The sequence below is a fragment of the Meles meles genome, chromosome 3, assembly GCF_922984935.1.
Source record: "Meles meles chromosome 3, mMelMel3.1 paternal haplotype, whole genome shotgun sequence".
NCBI classification, from domain to species: Eukaryota; Metazoa; Chordata; class Mammalia; order Carnivora; family Mustelidae; genus Meles; species Meles meles.
The window spans coordinates 110,854,271-110,879,464 of record NC_060068.1 but is presented as its reverse complement, the minus strand read 5'-3'; the positions used below and the strand labels follow the sequence as shown (position 1 = coordinate 110,879,464).

At 38.5% G+C, this 25,194-nt stretch overlaps 1 protein-coding gene across 1 annotated transcript in view; it reads right to left on the bottom strand.

Moving 5' to 3' along the window:
• The window catches only part of CDKL3 (cyclin dependent kinase like 3), a 108,140-nt gene that overhangs the window by 78,681 nt on the left and 4,265 nt on the right, over nucleotides 1-25,194 (bottom strand). The window contains exons 3-4 of the mRNA XM_046000046.1: nucleotides 21,132-21,326; nucleotides 7,123-7,301 (exon numbers count right to left, since the gene is read on the bottom strand). Of these exons, the coding sequence (XP_045856002.1) occupies nucleotides 7,123-7,301; nucleotides 21,132-21,326 (374 nt within the window). The remainder of the gene's footprint in view (nucleotides 1-7,122; nucleotides 7,302-21,131; nucleotides 21,327-25,194) is intronic.

Sequence of the window (25,194 nt, the reverse complement as noted above, 5' to 3'; positions counted from 1 at the left end):
AATCCAGAAATAAACCTTGCCATTTCTGGTCAAGTGGTTTCAAGACCATTCAATGAGGGAAAAACATTCTTTTCAACAAATGGTGCTTAGAGAAATAGATAGTCACAGGCAAAAGAAGGAAACCCCTTACATTTTATCACATATAAAAATTAACTCAAAATAGAGGCACTTGGATGTTGCATTTGGTTAAGTCTCCAACTCCCGGTTTCAGCTCAAGTCATGAGCTCAGGGTCATGAGATTCAGCCCCATGTGGGGTTCCACGCTCAATGGGGCGTCTGCTGAAGATCCTCTTTCTCCCTTTGCCCCCCACCACAGTCTCTCTCTCTCTCTCCCTCTCAAATAAATTCTAAAAAAAAAAAAATTAAAAGCTTTTGTGTGTCACAGGACACCATCAAGAAAATGAAGAAACAATCCACAGAATGAGAGAAAAAATTTAAAAATGTATTATCTGATAAGGAAATGAATCTACAGTATACAAAGAATTCAATAATAAAAAGCCAATACAATTTAAAAATGGGCAAAAGGATCTGAATAGACATTTCTTGAAGGAAGATCTACAAGTGACCAATAAACACATGAAAAGATGCTCAACATCACTGGTCATCAAGGAAATGCAAATCAAATCCATAACGAGATACCATTTCACACCCTTTCCGAGAACTAGAAGCCAAGTCAGATAATAACAAGTGTTGATAAGGATATTAGAGAAACTGTAACCCTCACCCTCTGCTGGTGGGATTTTAAAATGATGCAGACACAGAGAAAGGTAATTATCATACGATCTCTCTGATATGACAAATTTGAGAGGCAGGGTGGGGAGGTTGTGGGCAGTAGGGAAGGAAAAATGAAACAAGATGGGATCGGGAGGGAGACAAACCATAAAACACTCTTAATCTCACGAAACTTGCTGAGGGTTGTGGGGAGCGGGGGAGGGGGGACGCGTAGGGAGAGGGTGGCTGGGTTATGGACATTGGGGAGGGTATGTGCTATGCTGAGTCCTGTGAAATGTGTAAGCCTGATGATTCACAGACCTGTACCCCTGGGGCAAAGAAAACATTATATGTTATTTTAAAATTAATTAATAATTAATTAATTAAAAGAAAATGATGCAGACACTTTGAAAAATAGTCTGACAATGTCTCAAATGAGTGAACATAAGGTTACCATAAGATTCATTAATTTCACTCCAAGGGAAATGAAACATATGCCCATACAAATACTGATATATAAATATTTAAAGCAGCATTATCCATAATAGCCAAAAATGAATACAACTCAAATGTCTATCAATGGGTAAATGAATAAACAAAAGTGATCTATCCACATAATGGGGAGATAATTGGGCTATAAAAAAGGAAAGGAAGGGGGTATCTGGCTGGCTCAGTCCAAAGAGCATCTGACTCAGGATTGTGATTTCAAGGCCTACATTGGGTGTAGAGATTACTTAAAAACAAAATCTTAAAGGAAAAAAAAAAAAAGAAAGAAAGGAAGTACTAATATGTGCCACAACTTGGATGAACCTTGAAATCATTATGCTAAGTAAAAAAGTTAGTCACAAAAGACCACATATTATATAATTCCATTCATATGAAAATCAAAATAGGGAAATCTATAAAGTCAGAAAGTAGATTAGCGGTTGATTAGGGCTGGAACAAGAGGGGTGGGGTATATGAGGGTGATAGCTAAAGGATACAGGATTTTTTAAGGTGATGAAAATGTTAAAAAATTATGGTGATGTTGCACCTACCTGTGAATATACTAAAAACCACTAAATTACATACTTTAAAAGTATGAATTGTATTATGTATTAATTTTATCACAATAAAGTTTTTTTTTTTAAGAACAAGTAGGGAGCATTTATTTTTTTTATTTTTATATTTTGCATTTTTAATTTTTAATATATTTAATATATTAATTAATATATTTAAAATATGTTTATTTTTTTAATTCAAAATTTTACTTAGTTAACATACAGTGCAATATTTGTTTCTGGAGTAGAATACCATGATTTGTCACTTACATACAAGACCCATTCCTCATAACAAAAAGTGCTCTCCTCAAAACGCTTCACCCAAGGTATTACAAGTAATAAGAAGAGAAGATAAAATTAAAATACCACCATTTGCAAACCCCCATGAATTGACAGATCTAGTCATTAAGCATCAGTGGCTACTAACATCACAAAAAGAGACATTCAGACTAACGCTTCTCCTGATGCAAGAAGACAATACTGCCTATAATCTTGCCAAATAGACTGAACCTCAGACTAACCCAACATATGGACCCAGGTGACAATTTGCACAAAATATAAAGAACAAAGAAACATGTTGAATTCCACTGTGAGTATGCAATCAACAAAATTCAGATTTAGAAACTCAGTGGTCTGGGTTCTTCAACAGGTAAGTTTTAAGAAAAATAAAGGGGTAAAGGAAATTACTGTAGTTTAAAAGAGAATTTAAAAACATGTAAGGGGGTGGGGCACCTGGGTGGCTCAGTGGGTTAAGTGTCTGCCTTCAGCTCAGGTCATGATCCTGGCGTCCTGGGATGGAGTCCTGCATCGTGCTCCCTGCTCAGTGGCGAGTCTGCGTCTCCCTTTATCCCTACCCCAGCTCGTGTTTGCTTTTTCTTGTGTGTGCTCTCTCTCACAAAAATAAATAAATAAAATCTAAAAATAAATAAATAAGTAAAAACATATTAGATCTTATTTTTTTAAATATTTTATTTATTTATTTGACAGACAGAGATCACAGGTAGACAGAGAGGCAGGCAGAGAGAGAGGAAGGGAAGCAGGCTCCCTGCTGAGCAGAGAGCCCGATGTGGAGCTTGATCTCAGGACCCTGGGATCAGGACCTGAGCCAAAGGCATAGGCTTTAACCCACTGAGCCACCCAGGCACCCCTCGATCTTATTTAAATAAAAAAGCAAGACTAGTTTTAACAAATATACCACAATAATGTAAGATTATGATGTTAGGGAAAGCAGAAATTGGGTGAGGGCTGTATGGGAACTCTTACTATGTCAGCAACTTTTCTATAAATGTAAAATTATTCCAAAATAAAAAGTATATTTATTTTTTTAAGATTTTATTTGAGAGAGAGAGTGAGCTCGAGAGAGAGAGTGAGCTCAAGAGAGAGAGACAGAAGGGCGCCTGGGTGGCTCAGTGGTTTAAGCCGCTGCCTTCGGCTCAGGTCATGATCTCAGGGTCCTGGGATCGAGTCCCACGTCGGGCTCTCTGCACTGAAGGGAGCCTGCTTCCCTCTCACTCTCTCTGTCTGCGCCTACTTGTGATCTCTCTCTGTCAAAATTAATAAATAAAATCTTTAAAAAAAAACATTAAAAAAAAAAAGAGAGAGAGAGACAGAAAAAGAGCACGTGCACACATAAGTCGGTGGGGGGCGGGCAGAGAGAGAGAGGGAGAAGCCAGCTCTTCACTGAGCAGAGAGTCCCATGCGGGGCTCAATCCCAGGACCCTGGGATCATGACCTGAACAGAAGGCAGATGCTTAACGGACTGAGCCACTCAGGTGCCCCTAAGAAGCCAATTTTTAAAAGAATGCCTGGGGATGGAGGAGAAAGTCTAGGGTGGGGGCGCCTGGGTGGCTCAGTCATTAAGTGGCTGCCTTTGGCTCAGGTCATGATCCCAGGGTCCTGCATCCAGCTCTCTGGTCAGCCGGAAACCTGCTTCTCCCTCTCCCACTCCCCCTGCTTCTGTTCCCTCTCTCACTTTGTCTCTCTCTGTCAAATAAATAAATAAAATCTTCAAAAAAAAGTCTAGGGGGGCGCCTGGGGTTCAGTGGGTTGAGGCCTCTGCCTTCGGCTCGGGTTGTGATCCCGGGGTCCTGGGATGGAGACCCGCATGGGGCTCCTGCTCGGCGGGGATCCTGCTTCCCCCTCTCTCTCCGCCTGCCTCTCTGCCTGCTTGTGATCTCTGTCTGTCAAATAAAAAATAAAAAATCTTAAAAAAGAAAAAAAAGTTTAGGGTGGCCATAAAGAATGATGATAATAAGCGTCGACAAGGATAGGAAGAAATTGGATCCCCTACATTCTGCTGGCAGGAATATAAAGCAATACAGACACTGTGGAAACCAATCTGGCAGTTCTTCAAAGGATCAAACATAGAGTTACCACCCACAATTCCAGCTCTCAGGTTTAGACCCCAAAGAAATGAAGACACAGGTCCACACTGAAACATGTACACAAATGTTCACATTATTCATCATAGCCAAAAAAATGGAAATAATCAAGATATCTATCAACTAAAGACTGGATAAAAAAAATGTGTTAGATCCATAGACTGGATATTATTCAGCCATAGAAAGAAATGAAGTACTGATACATGCTATAACATGGATGACCCTTGAAAACAGTATTCGAAGTGAGAGAAGTCAGTCCCAAAAAAACAGATATTACTTAATCTCATTTATATGAAATGTCCAGAATAGGCAAATCCATAGAGAATGAAAGTAGCCTGGTGGTTGCTAGGCCTGGAAGGCTTGGCAGGAAAGGAAGAGTGACCACCAACAGAAATAGGGTTTCTTTTGGGGTGACAAAAATGTTCTAACATTGAATGTAGTAATGATTGTATAACTTTGTGAATATACTAAAAACCACTAAATTGTACAATTTAAATGAGTGAGTTTTATGGTATGTGGATCATATCTCAAAAAAGCTATTATTCAGGGGTGCCTGGGTGGCTCAGTGGGTTAAAACCTCTGCCTTCCGTTCAGGTCATGTCCCAGGGTCCTGGGATGGAGCCCTGCACTGGGCTCTCTGCTCAGCGGGAGCCTGCTTCCTCCTCTCTCTCTGCGTGCCTCTCTGCCTACTTGTGATCTCTGTCTGTCAAGTAAATAAATAAAATCTTTTTTAAAAAAGCTATCATTTAAAAAAGGCTAGATTAAACTAAGTGCATGTACTTAGATAAGTAGATAAAACTATAAAGAAATGTAAGGAACTGAATATAATAAAAGTCAACATCATGGTCACTTTTGGGATAAGGGGAAAAGGTATAACTGTAATAGGGCACATGGAGAGTATTTGAAGGGGCAGCAAAATTCTATTTTTTTAAATTCAAGTATAATTAATGTAAAGTATTATATTAGTTTCAAACATATAATATGATTTGATGATTCTATGCACTACTCATTGCTCATCATGATGTTTCTTTTTTTTTAAGATTCTATTTATTTATTTGACAGAGAGAGAGATCACAAGTAGGCAGAGAGGCAGGCAAAGAGAGAGGAGGAAGCAGGCTCCCTGCTGAGAAGAGAGCCCCATGTGGGACTCAGTCCCAGGACCCTGGGATCATGACCGGAGCCGAAGGCAGAGGCTTAACCCACTGGGCCACACAGGCGCCCCTCACCATGATGTTTCTTAATCCCCTTCACCTATTTAAGCCCTCCCTCCACCCCAGAATTCTATTTTTTTATCTGGCAGGGAAGCTATACATTCATTGTGAGCTTTTTTTATATCTGTGTGTTGTTTTACAATAAAAGGATTTCTTAAAAAACATGCTCTAGCAAATTTATTTCAAACATAATGTGAAGTCTCATAGAATCCAAATTTACCATGTACAAGTTACCAATTTTATCTCTGTGGACTAAAAGAGATTATATCTGTTCTCAAAGAACAGATACCTTCAGCAGGAAGTATTTTTTTAAAAGAACTAAAACTAGGCCATGTTAAATATTAATTGGCACAAAATTTACAAATAATGAACAAGAGGGTTTAGAAGGGGATATGATTTGGGGGCAAGGATTGGGAAATAGGGGGAGCATCAGAAAAGGAATTTAAGCTCTATCATGAAGAGAGGGTTAAAGTGGGACATAGATCTTACGGAGGTTACATTTATTGAGCATTTACTATATTCTAATTTTTTTCATTCACTAAATTATTTGATTCTCACAACAAACCAATGAAGCTGGTCCTATTATTTTTTCCATTATACAGATAAAGTAACAGAAGCACAGAGATGGTCTGTGTAGGGCACCAGTGGTAAGTACAGTACAGTTTCTGTGCCTTAGTAACCTCTTATTTTAAATGGGGATGATGGAGGAATGGGCAAAATGGGTGAAGGGGAGTGGGAGATACAGACTTCCAGTTACAGAATGAATGAGTCATGGGAATAAAAGGTACAACATAGGGGATATAGCCAATTATACGGTAATAGTATTATAAGGTGACAAATGGTAGCTACATTTGTAGTGATCATGGCATAATGTAAAAAAGATCAATTGTTATGTTGTACATCTGAAACTAATGTAATATTGTATGTCAGCTATTATCAAATAAAAAAATTTAATAAAATAAACTGAATTATCACTCATAAATTTTTAAAAAATAAAAGGAAATAAAATGGGGTGATGATAATAGCAGCGCCTTATCATAGGGTTGTTGTGAAAATTAAATGATGTAATGCATATAAAGTATTTAGAACAGTTTCTGGCATGAAGCAAATACTCACTGAAGTTAAATATTATTGTAAAAACAGAATAATGGTTTCTAGGAAAAGTGTGTGAGAATTACCCACCATCCCCCCATTTCTCGTGTTAAGTTGGACCACTACGTCCCTTTATGTACTTCCAGATTTGCTATTTGTATATTAGACTCCAGTTTCATATACTATTTCTACGGTTTCACAACAGACTGAGACATTGCTACTTTTTAAGGCATCTAGAGCAGGACAGTTTAAAAATTATTTGCCAGACTTTGTAAAGAGGGTGCCATATTCCAGAAAATAGGAAACTTGGCAGTTCCTATGGTAACACTGGCAGAGTGAGGTAAGTGATTTTTAAATCTCTGCAGAATGTAAAGGCTAAAGATAAGCAGAGGAGGCAACTCTGCCAAGGGTGGAGCACAGCTTAAAGTAAGCATGGATACAGCCTGAAAGATGTTTACAAAGGTCACCTGAAGTTGGGGCCCCTCAGTACAGAGGAGGCATGGCAGTATCATTATGTAGTAGGGCAGGTGCCTAGAGGGTCTTTTTTTTTTTTTTTTAGAGGCATCCATTTCTTACCCTTAACCCATAAGCAGAAGGCAGAGGCTATCAGTAGTAGGGGTGACAGATACACAAAGGGAAAAAAGAGATGACGAGGAAAGCCCAGATAGGATCCCCAAATATACATACTTTCCATAAGAGGTATCTTTTAATACCAATTCTGGAGCTCTATACCAGCGTGTGGCCACATAGTCCGTATAAACGTCCCCAGGAGCTGCTAGAGTTCGCGCAAAACCAAAATCACAGAGCTTAGTAATTCCTGACTGGGATACTAAAATATTCTCAGGTTTTATATCACGATGAATGATCTAAAAAACAAACAAAAGATGCAATAGATTAAAATGAGGTTTCATTATCTAGAGGATTGCTCAAAAATTATACAGAGAAAATCTAGTTAATTAAGACAGTAAAGCTATTTTCCTACCACATGCAAAGTATTAACTACATAAGGCAAAAGCTAAATAGTTATGTAGTTTCAATTCTTGCCCCATCCATCATCTCAAAATGAATGAAACCAGGGCCGCCTGGGGGACTCAGTTGGTTGAACCTCCAACTCTGATTTTGGCTCAGGTCACAACTTCAGGGTGGTAGGACCAAACCCTGCACTGGGCTCCATGCTCAGTGCAGAGTCTGCTTGTCCTCTCTCTCTATTCTGCCCTCCATCCCCCGTGCTCTCTCACTTGCTCTCTCTCCCTCTCAAATAAATAAAATCTTTTTTGAAAAAACGAAATGAAGCCAAAAAAACAGACATAATACTAAAAAGGTAAATCACGATCCCAAAAAGAAATGTAATCAAAAGAATGTTATGAAAAACAGGTGATTTCCTTTAACCCCACGTCGTTCTAGATATAATTAACTGCCCTTTCTCTCATTCCTTCACAGCTAAACCTCTTGAATACATTATCTTTACTAAATCTTCTCTTTATCACCACTCATTCACCCCTTTAAGTAATATAAACTGTCTTTTGCTTTTACATTGCATTAGACTGCCCCAACCAGGGTCATCATGAACTTCATTGTTGCTGTAACCATTATACACACCTCAATACATATCCTACTTGATACTTCAGTGTAAAAATGTTGCCAGCTACTCCTCCCTTCCTGATCTAAAATTCTCCCAGTCCCTTCCTTCTATTTCTGTGGCACTTCCTCTATCCCTATTTGTCTCTTAAAAGTAGGATTCTGGTCTCAGGTTTTCTTCTCTCATACATCATGCTCCCTGGGCAATCACATCTACTCATTTGGGTTTTTCTGGGGGGTTTTTTGTTTGTTTGTTTTTACCATTTACTTCACTTGTCATGGGGAAACCATACTCTCCTGGCTTTCTTCTAACCTCAATCTCATTCTCAATCTTCTAACCTCTCAATCTCATCTACTCTTCTAGCTTTAGTAAGTAACAATATACTGATCACTGACCCAGACACCCCTCAAATTTAGCAAGTCCAAAACTGAATGTATCTTCTCCCCAAACCTACTTGTTCTCAACACTGTTAGCTCAGTGGATGCAACAAACATTGACCCAATGGCTCAAGTGAGAAACCAAAGTACCTTTCTCCTTCAGCTCCCAAACATACTTTTATCTCTAATTCAAGTCCCCACAACTCTCTCACCAAAATTACTACATTGACAACTGGTCTCCCTGAATTCATTATGATCCTCTCCAACCCACTGTCAACAAAGAAGTCACAATACAATTTGTAAATCACATGTGTGTGGCACCTGGCTGGCTCAGTTGGAAGAACATGTGACTCTTGATCTCAGAATCATGGGTTTGATCATGAGTACACTGAGTGTACTGGTCACTAAAAAAATTTTAAACTTTAAAAAAAATCAATGTGCGATCATGTCACTTCTCTGCTTAATGTCCTTCAAGGATTCCCCATCGCACAGGATAAATTCCAAACTCCTGAAAACGGCTTGTAAGGCTTTGTAGAATTTGGCTTTTGCTCACTTTCGCCACCTCCCTTCCCTAGACTATAGGATATTTCCCAATTTTCCAAGGTTTAAATCATCTCCATGCGTTTGCTGAGGCTGTCCCAACTGCCTAGAACACTTTGCCTGGAGTACTTTCTCCTTAAGTCTTAGCTTAGATATTTAGATTAAATGTTCCTTATATATGGTTTCACATCATTGTGTACTTCCGCCATCACATTGTTTGCCGTGTCCTATTATTAATTGCCTGTTTACTTGTTTGTAACTCCCACTAGACTAGAAGCTCTGCAAGGGCAAGATGTATGTATGTATTGTTCAATCTATATCCCCCGTAACCACAGTGCCTAAAACAAGGAAAGCATTTAAAAATTTTATGAAATGAATGAAGCATATTCTCATCACCTACAAAGTGTCATCGCACAAGTGAAAACACCTCAGTGACAGAAATCTAAGATCTTTCCTTGTTTATGCAATTTATTGCTATAAGTCTTTGGGATTGGCTCTTGTTCTGCCTCAGTCTCCCTCCATGATGGCCAAAAAATTAAGTTGGGGTAATGAACCACCTTAAGTGTGACATCCATAAAACTGTATTAATCCTTCTTTATTTCTACAACTTTTACTGAATGACTACTATTCACCAGGCACTATATCAAGTTCTAAGGACATAACATGAGCAACCGATATAGAAAAGCACGTCAAGATACCACTTCATATATTCTATCCACCACACATCCATCGTCTTCCTCCTCAGTCCTTTAAACACAAGGCAGAAAGCTCCACCCAGCTGATACCCTAATATTTTCATTCTTTTCCACAACTAACACCATGACTATATGTGGAATTTTGTTATCCTTGAGAACCAAGCACTTTCCAAATCCTAACTTTTAAAACTCTGTGTTTGATTACAACCTCCTTGGTCTTCCACTATCACACTGGGACCCCCATAAATAAGGTATTTCTTTCTATTTGCTTAGGTCTTGAATTTCTCTCAATGTTTATAGGTGTTATACATCTTTTGTCAGATTCTCCCTAAGTATTTCTTATATTTAAAGCTGTTCAGTGGTGTCTTTTTTTAAGATCTTATTTTTGCAGCATCTGGGTGGCTCAGTCTCTTAAGTGTCCCACTCTTGTTTTGGGTTCAGGTCATGATCAGGTCATGGGATCAAGCTCTTTCCCTCCCTTCCCCTTTGCTCCCCCCCCACCCACCCAAGTGCATGCTCTATCTCTCTCTTTAAAATAAAGAAATCTTTTTTAAAAATTTATTTTTTTTAAAGATTTTATTTATTTATGTGACACACACAGAGAGAGAGAACACAAGCAGGCAGAGTGGCAGGCAGAGGGAGAGAGAGAAGCAGGCTCCCAGCTGAGCAAGGAGCCTGATGCTGGACTTGATCCCAGGGCCCTGGGATTATGACCTGAGCCAAAGGCAGCCACTTAACCAACCAAGCCACCCAGGCGTCCCTAAAAAATTTATTTTTAAGCAATCTTTTCACTCATATTCTTGCCTCTTCTGCCAAAGATTAATTGACCAGGGGTGCCTGGGTGGCTCAGTGGGTTAAAGCATCTGCCTTGGCTCAGGTCATGATCTCAGGGTCCTGGGATCAAGCCCCGCATCAGGCTCTCTGCTCAGCAGGGAGCCTGCTTCCTCCTCTCTCTGCCTGCCTCTCTGCCTATATATGGAAAGAAAAGCAGTCCATAAGAAATCTTCCTTGGGGTGCCTAGGTGGATCAGTCAGTTGAGAATCAGACTCTTGGTTTCAGCTCATTATGATCTTATGGTTCTTGGTATTGAGCCCCGCATAGAGCTCCATGATTACTGGGGAGTCTGCTTGCAGATTCTCTCCCTCCCCTCACTCACTCTCTCTCTCACTCTCTCTAAAATAAATAAATCTTAAAAAAAAAATGAGTGAATGAAAGAAGACAATAATCAACTATTTTAAATATGTTCTAAGTTAGGGGTGCCTGGCTGGCTCAGTCAGCAGTGTGTGTGACTCCTGATCTCAGGGCTGTGAGTTCAAGCCCCACATTGGGTGGACAGATTACTGAAAAAAATAAATAAATAAAACTTTAAAAAACATTCTAAGCTAAAGGAAACAGTCTAAAGAACTAAAGAAAAGTATGAATACAGTATCTCATCAAATAAGGAATATCCAGGGTGTCTGGGTGGCTCAGTCAGTTAAGCATCTGACTCCTGGTTTCAACTGAAGTCATGATCTTAGGGTTGTGTAACTGAGCCCCACATTGGGCTCTGCACTCAGCAGGGAGTCTGCTGGAGAGTCTCTCTCTCTCCCTTTCCCTCTATCCCTTCCCACACTAGTGCTCTCACTTTCTCTAAAATAAATAAAATCTTTTTTAAAAAAATTAAAGAATATGCATAAAAAATTATTAAAAGAACTAACTAGGGATGCCTGGGTTAAGCATCTGCCTTTGGCTCAGGTCATGATCCCAGGGTTCCAGGATCAAGTCCTGAATTAGGCTGCTTGCTCAGCAGGGAGCCTGCTTCTCCCTCTGCCTGCTTTGCCTACTACTCCTCTTGCTTGTGCATGTTCTGTCTCTCTCTGACAGATAAAATCTTTAAAAATAAATAAATAAAAATAAAAAGAACTAAATACAAAAGAACACAATCAAGAATGCAAAAAAGGCAATCTACAGGAGAAAATATTTGCAAATTCCGTATTTGATAAGCATCTAATACTCAAAATATATAAAGTACAATTCAACAATAAAAAGACAAGTAACCCAGTTTAAAAATGAGCAAAGGACTCGAACAGGCATTTCTTCAAAGAAGATATACAAATATGAATTTGCCAGGCCCAAAGTTTTCATTTTAATGGAATTTATACATGTGGTATTTTACATGTGAATTTCTTCATTTAATATGATGTTTTCAAGGTTCATTCATGGTGTAGCATGTATTAGTACTTCATACTTTTTTATGGCTAAATACATTTCATGAATATATCTCATTTGTTTATCCATTCATCAGACTGATATATATTCGAGTTGTTTCCACTTTTTGGCTATTATGAATAATGCTGCTATGAATATTCTTGTGCAAGTTTTCATGTGAACACGTTTTCAATTCTCTTGTGTAGATACCTAGGACTAGAATTGCTTGGTCATATGGTAATTCTATATTTAACTTTTTGAGGAACTGCTAAACTGTTTTCCATACCATCTGCACCATTTTACATTACCACCAGCAGTGTATGAGTGTTCCAATTTCTCTACTTCCTTGCCAATATTTGTCATTGTCTGCTTTTTAAATTACAGCCAGCCTGGTGTGAAGTGATTTCTCATTGTAATCTTGATTTGTATTTTCATAATGACTAATGATATTGAGCATCATTTCATGTGCTATCAGCCATTTATATATCTTGTTTGGAGAAATGTCTATTCAAATATTTTACCCATATTTAAATTGGGTCATCTTTTTATTCTTGAGTTGTATTTTACATAACCTGGATACTTATCAGATATATGATTTACAAATATTTTCTCACATTCTGTGAAATTTTTACTTTCTTGATAATGTCCTTTGATGTACAAAAGTTTTTAATTTTGATGAAGTCCAATTTGTCTATTTTTTTCTTTTATTACTTTTGCTTTTGATATTATATCTAAAGAACTATTGCCTAGGGATGCCTGGCTGACTCAGTCAGAGAAGTGTGCAGCTCTGCTGTAGGTTCAAGCCCCACTATGAGCACAGAGATTACTTAACAATAAAATCCATTAAAAAAACACACACATTTCTTAGGGATGCCTGGGTGGCTCAGTGGGTTAGGCCTCTGCCTTTGGCTCAGGTCATGATTTCAGGATCCTGGGATAGAGCCTCGAATTGGGCTCTGGGCTTGACAGGGAGCCTGCTTTCCTCTCTCTCTGCCTGCCTTTCTGCCTGCTTGTGATATCTCACTCTGCCAAATAAATAAATAAAATATTTTTTTAAAAATTACCTAATAAATTGTCACAAAGATTTTCTTCTAAGAGTTTTATAGTTTCAGCACTTATATTGAGGTCTTTCATCCCATTTTGAATTAATTTTTCAAAAAAGAGTTTATTTCCCCTTTACTTTGTAGTAAATGCTTCAAAACTACATAAAACTCCATGTTGAAATCTGATTTATCACTTGAAAATAATATTGCACTGTATGTTTACTGGGATTTAAATAAATTTTTAAAAATTAAAAATAGTTTTTATCTTTTTTAAAGATTTTATTTATTTATTTACTTGACAGAGAGAGATCACAAATAGGCAGAGGGAGAGAGGGAAGCAGGCTCCCTGCTGAGCAGAGAACCGGTTCCGGGACTCGATCCCAGGACCCTGGGATCATGACCTGAGCCAAAGGCAGAGGCTTAATCCACTGAGCCACCCAGGCGCCCGAAAATTAAAAGTATTTTTTAGAAAAGTTTTAAAATCGGGTGCCTAAGTGGCTCAGTCGGTTAAGCATCTGCCTTCAGGTGAGCTCATGATCCTAGGGTCCTGGGATTGAGCCCCACATCAGAGTCCCTGCTCAGCGGGGAGTCTTCTTCTACCTCTTCCTCTGTCGTTCCCCAGCTTGTGCTCTCTCGTTCTCGCTCTAATAAATAAAATCTTTAAAAAAAAAATTTTTTAAATCTGCTTTATAATACCTCTGCTTATATAGTCCTATATGCTTGAATGTAAACACTTATCCAAAGGGAGAACTCAAATTTCCATATCATCTAACAGCCTCAGAGAACCTGGTTCTAAATCACCTAGAACTTCAGGGGCACCTGGGTGGTTCAGCAGTTAAGCATCTGCCTTCAGCTCAGGTCATGATCCCAGGGTCCTGGGATCTAGCCCCAAATCAAGCTCCCTGTTAAGCGGGAAGCCTATTTCTCCCTCTCACACTCCCCTGCTTGTGTTCCCTCTCTTGCCGTCCCTCTCTCTGTGTCAAATAAATAAATAAAATCTTAAAATAAATAAACAATCACCTAGAACTTCAATTTGATAAACTTTCCAGTTGGAAAATTATACAATTAAACGCTAATGTATATATGAAAAAATAAGCAAGCAGTTTCTAGAAAGAGGCTGAATAAGGATCTTTGAGGCAGACCAAAAAACTGGGAATTCCCTTTATGCTGTAAAAAGCAAATGGGGGGCGCCTGGGTGGCTCAGTGGATTAAGCCACTGCCTTCGGCTCAGGTCATGATCTCAGGGTCCTGGAATCGAGCCCCGCATCAGGCTTACTGCTCCGCGGGGAGCCTGCTTCCTCCTCTCTCTCTGCCTGCCTCTCTGCCTACTTGTGATCTCTGTCTGTCAAATAAATAAATAAAATCTTTAAAAAAAAAAAAAAAAGCAAATGGAATATGCGGTCCTTAGATTGGATTGGATTGCATCCTGATCTTAATAAATCATTTTAAGACATTTTAGGAACAACTGGGTACATTTTAATATAAGTTTGGTATTACATGACATTAGGGAATTGTTTATTGTGCAGATGTAATCATGATTCTGAAGTTATATAGGAGAATGCTTCTGTTTTTTTCAAATTTAAATTCAATTAATTAACATATAGTGTATTACTAGTTTCAGAGGCAGAGTTCAGTGATTCATCAGTTACATATAACACCCAGTGTTCATTACATCAGGAGCCCTCCTTAATGCCCATCACCCAGTTCCCCATCTCTTCACCCCTTTCCCCTCCAGCAACCCTCAGTTTGTTTCCTATGGTTAAGAGTCTGTTATGGCTGGGTGCCTGGGTGGCTCAGTGGGTTAAAGCCTCTGCCTTCGGCTCAGGTCATGATCCCAGGGTTCTGGGATTGAGCCCTGCATCGGGTTCTCTGCTCAGCAGGGAGCCTGCTTCCTCCTCTCTCCTCTCTCTCTGCCTGCCTCTCTGTCTACTTGTGATCTCTGTCTGTCAAATAAATAAATAAAATCTTTTAAAAAAAAAAGTCTCTCTTATGGGTTGTCTCCCTCTTCTCCATTCTGATTTCATCTTGTTTTATTTTTCCCTCCCTTTCCCTATGCTCCTCTTTTCTGTTTCTTAAATTCCACATATGAGTGAAATCATATGATAAAAGTCTTTCTCTGATTGACTTATTTTGCTTAGCATAATACCCTCCAGTTCCATCCACATCTTTGCAAATGGCAAGATTTCAATTTTTTGATGGATAATACTCCATTGTATACATATGCCACATCTTTATTCATTTATCTGTCGAAGGACAGTGGGGCTCTTTCCATAGTTTGGCTATTGTGGACTTTGCTGCTCTAAACATTGGGGTGTAGGTGCCTCTTCAGATCACTACATTTGTATCTTTGGAGTAAATACCTAGTAGTGTGATTGCTGGGTCGTAGTGTATTAACTTCTTGAGGAACCTCCGTAATGTTTTCCAGAGTGGCTGTACCAGCTTGCATTTCCACAAGCAGTGTAAGAGGGTTCCCCTTTCTCTGCATCCTCACCAACATCTGTTGTTTCCTGACTCGTTAATTTTCATTAACTTGTTAATTTTGATACCACCTCACATCATTCTGACTGGTGTGAGGTGGTATCTCATTGTGGTTTTGACTTGTATTTCCCTGATGCCGAGTGATGTTGCACTTGTTTTCATGTGTCCATTGGCCATTTGTATGTCTTCTTTGGACAAATGTCTGTTCATGTCATCTACCCATTGCTTGCTTGAATGATTTGTTCTTTGGGTGTTGAGTTTGATACATTCTTTACAGATTTTAGATACTGGCACTTTATCTGATAAGGCATTTGCAAATATCTCTCCCATTCTGTAGGTTGTCTTTTGGTTTTAGACTGTTTCCTTTGCTTTGCAAAAGCTTTTTATCTCGATAAAGTCCCAATAGCTCATGTTTGCCTTTTGTTTCCCTTGCCTTTGGAGAAGTGTCTAGTAAGAAGTTGCTGCAGCCGAGGTCAAAGAGGTTGCTGTCTGTGTTCTCCTCTAGGATTTTGATGGATTCCTGTCTCACATTTAGGTCTTTCATCCATTTTGAGTTTATTTTTGTGTATGGTATAAGACAATGGTCCAGTTTCAATCTTCAGCATGGGGCTGTCCAGTGGAAAATATGCTTTTATAAGGAGATACACAGTGACCTATTTAGGGATAAAATGTCAGGGTACCTATAATTTAAAATACCTCAAAACACAATAGATGAAGCACATATAGCAAATATTAATATAGTAAAATCTTTTTTAAAGATTCATTTATTTATTTGAGAGAGTGCACTTGTGCACATGAGTGAGCGGGGACAGAGAAGGAGCAGAGCGAAAGGGAGAGGGAATCTCAGGCAGACTCTGTGCTGAGTGCAGGGACCGATGTGGGGCTCAAACTCCTGACCCTGAGATCATGATCTGAGCAGAAACCAAGAGGGGGCCACTTAACTGACTGAGCCATCCAGTCACCCCAAAACATATTAAATAATAGTAAAATGTTAACAATAACATTATCCAAATAATAACAATTCCTTGTTTGGAAGACTATGAGTTTCAAATTCAAAGCAGAGTTTTAAAAAACAAAAAACAAAAAAACTATGCAAGGAGTACCTGAGTGGCTAAGTTGGTTAAGGGTCTGCCTTCATCTCAGGTCATGATTTCCAAGACTGAGGTCCTCATCAGGCTTCTGGCTCAGCAGGGAGTCTGCTTCTCTCCCTCTGCCCCACCCCACTGCTCATTCTGTCTTTCTCTCTTTCAAATAAAATCTTTTAAAAAATAAAAATAAATAAAACCCTATGCAAAAGTGGTCTCAACTTAGGGAAGAAGGGCTTTGTGGAGTAGGAGGTGGGATGGGGCCAAGAAATATCAACAGTGCTTAGCTATCAGTCAGAATAACTAATAATTCATAAAGGTTACTGAAAATTTAATAAAATTTAAGAAGTTCCATAAAGAAAGGAACAAAATCTTTTACTCAAGGCTGCATCCTCAGCTCCTACTACAATCAATGACTGCTACCAGAAGATGTTCAATGAATATTTACTTATTGGATAAATGAATGAGGGAATGAATAATAATTTCTTCCCCTTAACTAGCCAAATATTTGCATTTACGCTTTGCTTCCAAAATGGTTTCAAAGAGGCTTATATTTTTTTCAGGATTCACAAAACATTATTCATTTTGAATTAATGAGCTCTTTACATAGCACTTAATATTGCTTCACGAGCTTACAGACTTGGACTATTTTTGAAGAATTATTTTGATTTGTATGAAGTTTACAACTTTGTGTACCGTATGGTATTTTTTCTCTGTAAGTAAACAATAAGCAGTCTGAATTATCACATGAATTCCAAAACTTTGAGTTTTTAACAATTGCATGAAATAAAAGCATGGTAAGATTTATTGTTTATACAGTTTTATTTTATTTTTTTAAAGATTTTATTTATTTATTTGACAGAGAAAGAGAGCAAGAGAACACAAGCAGGGGGAGCTGCAGAGAGAGAGGAAGACATAGGCTCCTTGCCAAGCAGGAAGCGCAATGTGGGGTTCAATCCCAGGACCCTGGGATCATGACCTGAGCCAAAGGCAGATGCTTAACCAACTGAGCCAGCCCAGCCAGGTGCCCTGTTTACACTGTTTACACACACAATTTGTCAGACCCATTTGCTCTAAAATAATGAGCTGAAATTATATGACATCCCACTTCTGAAAGCTAAACATAGTCGACTTTCACTTGTGTGTTTGATAGTGGGAGACCAGCAGTGCACATCAAAACAAACAGCACATAATCTTATGCTACGTAATTTGGATATTTTATAATATATTTTTAAATTTTTTTACTGAAGTATAGTTGACACACAATGTTACATTTGTTTGAGGTCTAAGAGGCTTATACTACTAATCGGATCAAAATTTTAAATTTAAAAAAAACAACCAGAGTGAAAAAGATAAACCAAATTCCTATAATTAACTAGTTCCTGAACCTGAATAGTAAATTTTTTTTTAAAGATTTTATTTATTTATTTTGACAGACAGAGATCACAAGTAGGCAGAGAGGCAGGCAGAGAGAGAAGGCGAAACAGGCTCCCTGCTGAGCGGAGAGCCCGATGCGGGGCTCGATCCCAGAACCCTGGGATCATGACCTGAGCCGAAGGCAGAGACTTTAACCCACTGAGCCACCCAGGCGCCCCCTGAATAGTAAATTTTTATTTGAGCTGCCTAAAAACCAATGTAAGAAAGAAAACATATTTTCATTATTAAATAAAAGGTAAACAAATATTTCTGGAGATAAAAAGCTTTTTCAAGTACTGAACTATATCTGACTTCCTAAATTCTTATGAACAGTAACATGGTGTATCATGGTAGACACTATCTCAGATATTTCAGTTACATAAAAATATTCATCTGAAATTTGGAGATATTAGGGAAATAAAGTTTTCCTTTCTTGATTTTTGTCAACATGAAGATAACCTTAAATCATCAAGGCCAGAACCCAGATATCCAGATAACTAGGCATAACAATATTCTAATGAGCCACTTCATTCACGGCCGCCTTAATTCCCCGGAGTAATTAACTTTACAATATTCTGTGAGGTGAGTGACAGGAATAATTTTCCTTTAGGTCCTTGGTGAGACCAAGAGAATAAAAGAATTTAGATGTTTCTGTCTAGGGCTTTTTTTCTGCTGCCCCCACTATTCCATGGATATTCTTCCATATTTGGTGCTGAGGACTACATTTTACTTTCCTTTCTGTTCCTTGGAGAATAATCCATCCTTACTTCTTCAACCGTAATATCTAAGAGGAAGATTCCCAAATCGGGATATCTAGTTCTGACAACTTCCTAGAAAGCCCATGTTAAATAATAGGTCAACCACTATTCCGAGTTAGAAATTTTCACTATCCCTTAAAATATATCAATGTTTCTAAAAGCAATTCACCCTTGTAAAACTGGTTGCTGCCAACGGCACCATAATTCTCCCGTACTCAATTAAAAATGCTGTAATTATCTTTGATTTCTCACTTTGTTCACATCCCTCTCATATCTACTTAGACCCCACATCCTATCATTTCCCCTTTGAGTCTTTCCATCCACTGCCTTTGCCATCCTTCCTCTTCCTATTTCAAATCCTTACCACTTCATATCTGGACTGTCATAATAGCCTCTCACCTGTTCTGCTTCTACCCATACTTTTCCTCTACACTTGCCAAAATAAGCTTAGGGTTGTTTGTTTTAAAGATTTTTTATTTATTTACTTGAGAGAGAGGCAGTGAGAGAGAGCATGAGAGGGGAGAAGGTCAGAGGGAGAATCAGACTCCCCATGGAGTTGGGAGCCCAGTGCAGGATTCCATCCCAGGACTCCAGGAAGATGATCTGAGCTGAAGGCAGTCACTTTATCAACTGAGCCACCCAGGCACCCTAGCTTAGGTTTTGTTTTAATCCTTTTATAGCCAGGTTCAAAACCCTTCTGTGGTCTACCAGTATCCTCAGGAAAAAGTCCAAACTCTTCAGGATGAATTTCAAGATTCAGGAAACCTCTCCTCAGGGAACCCATGCAATCTTATCACCCTTTACCTAGTCTCTGTAGAGCTCACTCATCACCACTTTCTGAAGTCCCCTGCTCAGGCCTGCCACTGTTTTCACAGTGGTACCCCGTCTGAATCTATTTCCTCTTCTATTCTATTCCAGTGAAATCTTAGCTACAATTCCAAATTCTACTTACTTTAGTTTTACTTCCTCTTTGAAGTCCTCTATTCCGATTATAGCCCATACTGGTGTCTCCCTTAATTCAAGAAACACTTTCAAATAGGTAAAGCAGAATAGGGATACAGATAACACAACTATTCCTGACTCCCTACCAGCACTACTTATTAAGTACTTAAAATATGCTTGACACAGTGCTAAACACTTTATACCTACTATCTTATTTGACTGTTACCAAAAAATTGTGAGGTACTACATCATTTTACCCATGAGGACAGTGAGACTCAGGGAGGTTAGATAACTTTCCTGGAACCAGAGCATAATGGGGCTACCACCTGTTACTGCACTCTACTGCAGTGAGCTGTGAACTGCATAGATATGTGGTTACCCAGAGAAAAGATGGTGGGTGAAAATCTAGGATAGTCTGATTCCACAGACTGTGCTCTTACTATTACATTTTAATGCCTCCCTATGGATCCAGCTGGCAAGGAAATGACAATTTCAATTCCAGTTGTGATTATAACCACATTTCAAAACTACAAAATGAGGAGTACTTGGGTGGCTTAGTCAAGCTCCCATGCGGCTCCCTGCTCATTGGGAAGCCTACTTCTCCCTCTCCTACTCCCCCTGCTTGTGTTGCCTCTCTTGCTGTCTCTCTCTCTCTCTGTAAAAAATAAATAAAATCTTAAAAAAAAAAAAAAGCTAGAAAATGAGATGCACTGTATTAGCAAGACAGAAAATTAGAAATTAAGATAGCCAGGGGCGCCTGGATGGCTCAGTGGGTTAAGGCCTCTGGTCATGATCTCAGGGTCCTGGGATAGAGCCCCTGCATTGGGCTCTCTGCTCAGCAGGGAGCCTGCTTCCCTTCCTATCTCTCTGCCTGCCTCTCTGCCTACATGTGATCTCTGTTTGTCAAATAAATAAATAAAACCTTTAAAAAAAAAAGAAATTAAGATAGCCAAAAAAGCTTAGGATATAAGATGTTTTGTCTATATCATTTACTAGTAAATTTTTTGAGGTTCTTCCTATTATTTCCTGAATATATATCTAAATTTCCGGAGAATAGAGCTGAAGTTGGGAACGAAATACCTCCATAAAAACCTGCTGAACTAAACACTTACTAGGCAGCTGACTAAAATTCAGAACAGTTGATCTTTTCAGTCTTGATTTTTTCATGTTAAGCAAGACTATGTACCTCTTAGCAACTTTATTTCTACTTTCTTTCCTTAAAGGCATCTACATTTATTTGCCATTCCCCATCCTAGTCTCTAGTTCCTACCTCCAAACCTTCCTTCATTTGAGCCTGCCTGGCAACATTTTGATGTACTTTCCCCAATAAAAGGTCCCACTTGACTGCTGGTTCCTCCTTACCAAATTACCGATACTTCCTTTAGCACCCCATCCTTGGTCTGTCCTATTGTTAGAGTTACAACTTTATTACTGTGTACTTAACACGTTTTGCAATTCTGCGACTAAAGTATAGGTAATGGCCCCAGTTTCAGGATAACAATTACTATTGCACAGAAAAATACTTTTAAAACCTTTATTAAAGAGCATTTACGATTCATATACATCCTACAGTTTGGCTTACTCTGAAGCACTTACGTTATTATTATGAAGATATTCAATTGCTCGAAGGATCTGGAAGAGGTATTTTCTAAGTCGTTTACTCTCTAGTCCGTGACAATAATGTTGTAGCTCATCTAATACCGTGTGGTCAATAAATTCAAACACCAAATGAATTTTCTTTTTCTGCCTAAAAACTTCAATCAGATTGACCAGGTTTTCATGACGAAATTGCTATTGACAGAAGAGACAGATTTATAATACATTATTTAATGTGTAATAATTTATACATGTATATAAAATACCTACATAATTTTTAAAAGCATAAATATTCTCAGCCTATTTTTTTTTTTAAAGATTTTATTTATTTATTTGACAGAGAGAGATCACAAGTAGGCAGAGAGGCAGGCAGAGAGAGTGAGAGGGAAGCAGGCTCCCTGCCGAGCAGAGAGCCCGATGCGGGACTCGATCCCAGGACCCTGAGATCATGACCTGAGCCGAAGGCAGCGGCTTAAACCACTGAGCCACCCAGGCGCCCTCAGCCTATTTTTTTAAATGTTTTATTTATTTATTTGAGAGAGAGAGAGATCGACAGCAAGCATGAACAGGGAGAAGAGGGAGAAGCAGTCTCCCTGATGAGCAGGGGGCCCAACTTGGGGCTCCGTCCCAGGACCCTGGGATCATGACCTGAGTCAGAGGCAGACGCTTAATTGAATGAGCCACCTAGGTGCCCCTATTCTCAGCCTATTTTACCCCATGAATTTCAATAGGAAATTTTCAACTTATTTGTTTATATTCCTATTTTTAAAAAATAGGAATAGGAATTTTTAAAAAATAACTAGGGGCTCCTAGTTTAGAGAGGCTCAGTCAGAACAGCATGCAACTCTTGATCTTGCAGTGGTGAGTTTGAGCCCCATGTTGGGCATAGAGATTACTAAAAAAAAAATAAACCTAAGAAAATGCTAAACTATTTCATAATTAATACATACAGAACAAGGGGAGATGTACTGTATTACTTCAAGTTGGCATTTGATTATTAAAATAATTTAGAGTTAATGTACTATGATGCAAGTTGGTATGCTAAGATATACCTTTTTTTTTTTTTAAGTTTTATTTCTTTATTTGGGAGAGTGAGAATGTGTACAAATGGGTGGGGAGAAGGACCCGGAGAGAGAGAATCCCAAACAGGCTCTGCACTCAGTGGATTTGGAGCTCCATTTTACAAGACTAAGATCATAACCTGAGCTGAAATCAAGAGTCAGACACTCAACCTACCGCATCATTCAGGTGCCCCTGAGACATATCTTTCTTTCTTTTTTTTTTTTAAGATTTTATTTATTTATTTTGACAGAGAGAGAGAGATATCCCAAGTAGGCAGAGAGGCAGGCGGGGGGGGTGGGCAGGGCGCGGGGAAGCAGGCTCCCCACTGAGCAGAGAGCGCGATGCGGGGCTCAATTCCAGGACCCTTAGATCATGAACCTACCCGAAGGCAAAGGCTTAACCCACTGAGCCACCCAGATGCCCCAAGACATATCTTTCTATCCTTTAACTTGGTTCATAGTTAAGTCTAACATCTGGAATTTAAAATGTTATGTTTTCAAATGAACATGGATTTCAATGCCACTCAGTATGTGATGATTTCAAAGAAATGATTTTCTTAGTTTGATCCTTAATTCTCAAAAGTGAAACATAAGTTCCAGGTGGACAGTATAAATTAATTAATTACACTGGAACAAAAGAGAATCAAAATACATAGAAACTTTACAGATACACAAAATAACAATTTACAGTCATAGGAACTTCACAAAAATATACAATTATTTGTGGATACCTTTTGTTCACTGTTTGTAACAGTCTACTAAATAAAATAAACACCTTAAACTAGTAACAATCAGTGTTAACTTCAGGAGATAAAAAATGGCATTTATCAGCTTAGAAAACAAATGAGTTTCAGTATTTTATCCTGCTTATTTTTTAACATGTTAACTTAATTATTACCAGTTCTCAAATATTTAACATTTTCAAATTACTAAAAGCATTTATTCATTTGGCTAAAAATTGAGAGGTATATTTTCAATGTTAGATTCATTAGAAAATTAAATGTTATGAAAAATATTTATCTTTATTCTAACAGCACAATAATAAATTTTTCTACTTATCTGTACTAACACATAGTCCAAAGTCCTTAAAATACGACTAAAAGAAAAACATGCAAGAATATAATGCAGATTCCCTTCCTATTTTGTTCCCAATTTCCCTGTTTGGCAAGATGCCAGAGTGCTACAGTGACACCATGCTAGTAGCACCAAAGACAACTGACTGCTTTTGGACACTACATTACTAATCCTTCAGCTAAGAAGAATTACTGGTTCCTTCTCTAGTCTTTATTTTAAAGGCTAAAGCAATGAAGAGTTAATTTGAGTCAATAAGCATTATGGAAGAACAGGGGAAAGAATTCTTTCTCAGATTAACCGTGAAACTCCTAGAAATTCTCCATTGCTACTCCTCAAGTTGTTTACTTTTGTTTTCCTTCATTACCAGACAACTTTTCTACAGCTATTGTCACTAATTACTCTAACTGTATTTAATAAAATTCTAGCAGATAAAAATTTAACTCAAATGAAGTCATAATGGCAACATTTTTAGACTAAAAATGTGAATTAATCCAAGAACTCTCTCTTGTTGAATTAGATAAAATCAATTTAAAAATCCTATAAGAAACGAACCAATAGGGGCGCCTGGGTGGCTCAGTGGGTTAAAGCCTCTGCCTTCGGCTCAGGTCACGATCTCAGGGTCCTGGGATCGAGCCCCATATCGGGCTCTCTGCTCAGCAGGGAGCCTGCTTCTCCCTCTCTCTCTCTGCCTGCCTCTCTGCCTACTGTGATCTCTGTCTGTCAAATAAAATAAAATCTTTAGAAAAAAAAAAAAAGAAATGAACCAATAAGGGGCAACTGGGTGGCTTGGTTGGTTAAGCCTCTAACTCTTGATTTCATCTCACGTCTTGATCTCAGGCCCATTGTGGAGCCTACTTAAAAATAAAACAAACAAACAAAAACACCCAAACAAACAAGCCAATGAGAATAAATAGTTAAGGTGTTTCCAAACAGTTTGTATAATAGTTGTAATAGTTAACTACATCTTTTTTTTTTTTGAAGATTTTATTTTTATTTATTTGACAGACAGAGATCACAAGTAGGCAGCGAGGCAGACAGAGAGAGAGGAGGAAGCAGGCTCCCTGCTGAGCAGAGACGGAGCCTGGGATCATGACCTGAGCCGAAGGCAGAGGCTTTAACCACTGAGCCACCCAGGCGCCCTGTTAACTACATCTTCTATTTGCTTTCTGTGTTTTTGCAACATATTGGTTGTTTTTACAAAATGATAAACTAGAAAAAAATAATCAGCTTAAATGTAACAGAGCTGAAGAAAGAGCAAAAGATATTGCCTGGGAAAAGATCTCCATCTAAGCAAATTTTCACTTATGGTGTACAACAGTTGCCTTACAGTATTACAGTGTTTTAGGTCATCAGGAACAGCAGTGGCATCTCACAAAATCATAACATCTTCACTGAATATACCTTTTCTTTACACTGTCTAGAAACAGAGTAACTCAACAATCCACAAAAAGAGATGCCTAATACATTTATTTTATTTAAACAAATTGAGGGACACCTGGGTGGCTCAGTAGGTTAAGGGTCTGCCTTTGGCTCAGGTCATGATCCCAGGGTCCTGGGATTGAGTCCTGCATTAGGCTTCTTTCTTAGCGGGGAGCCTGCTTCTCCTTCTGCCTGCTGCTCCCTCTGCTTGTGTGCCCCCCTGCTTATGCGTGTGCACTCTCTCTCTGCCTCTCTCTGACAAATAAATAAAATCTTTAAAAAACAAAAATACAAACAAAACCCCAAACTGATCCATCATATCTAATACAGACTTACAAAGAAAGAGAATTTCATAGAACTAGAACAATTAATGCTAAAATTCAGACCTTGAATTGTTAAAGCAATCTGGAGAAAGTAGAACAAAGCTGTAAGTATCACAAGCCCAGATTTTAAGATATACTACAAAGCTACAGTATCAAAATAGTATGATACTGACACAAAAATGACAC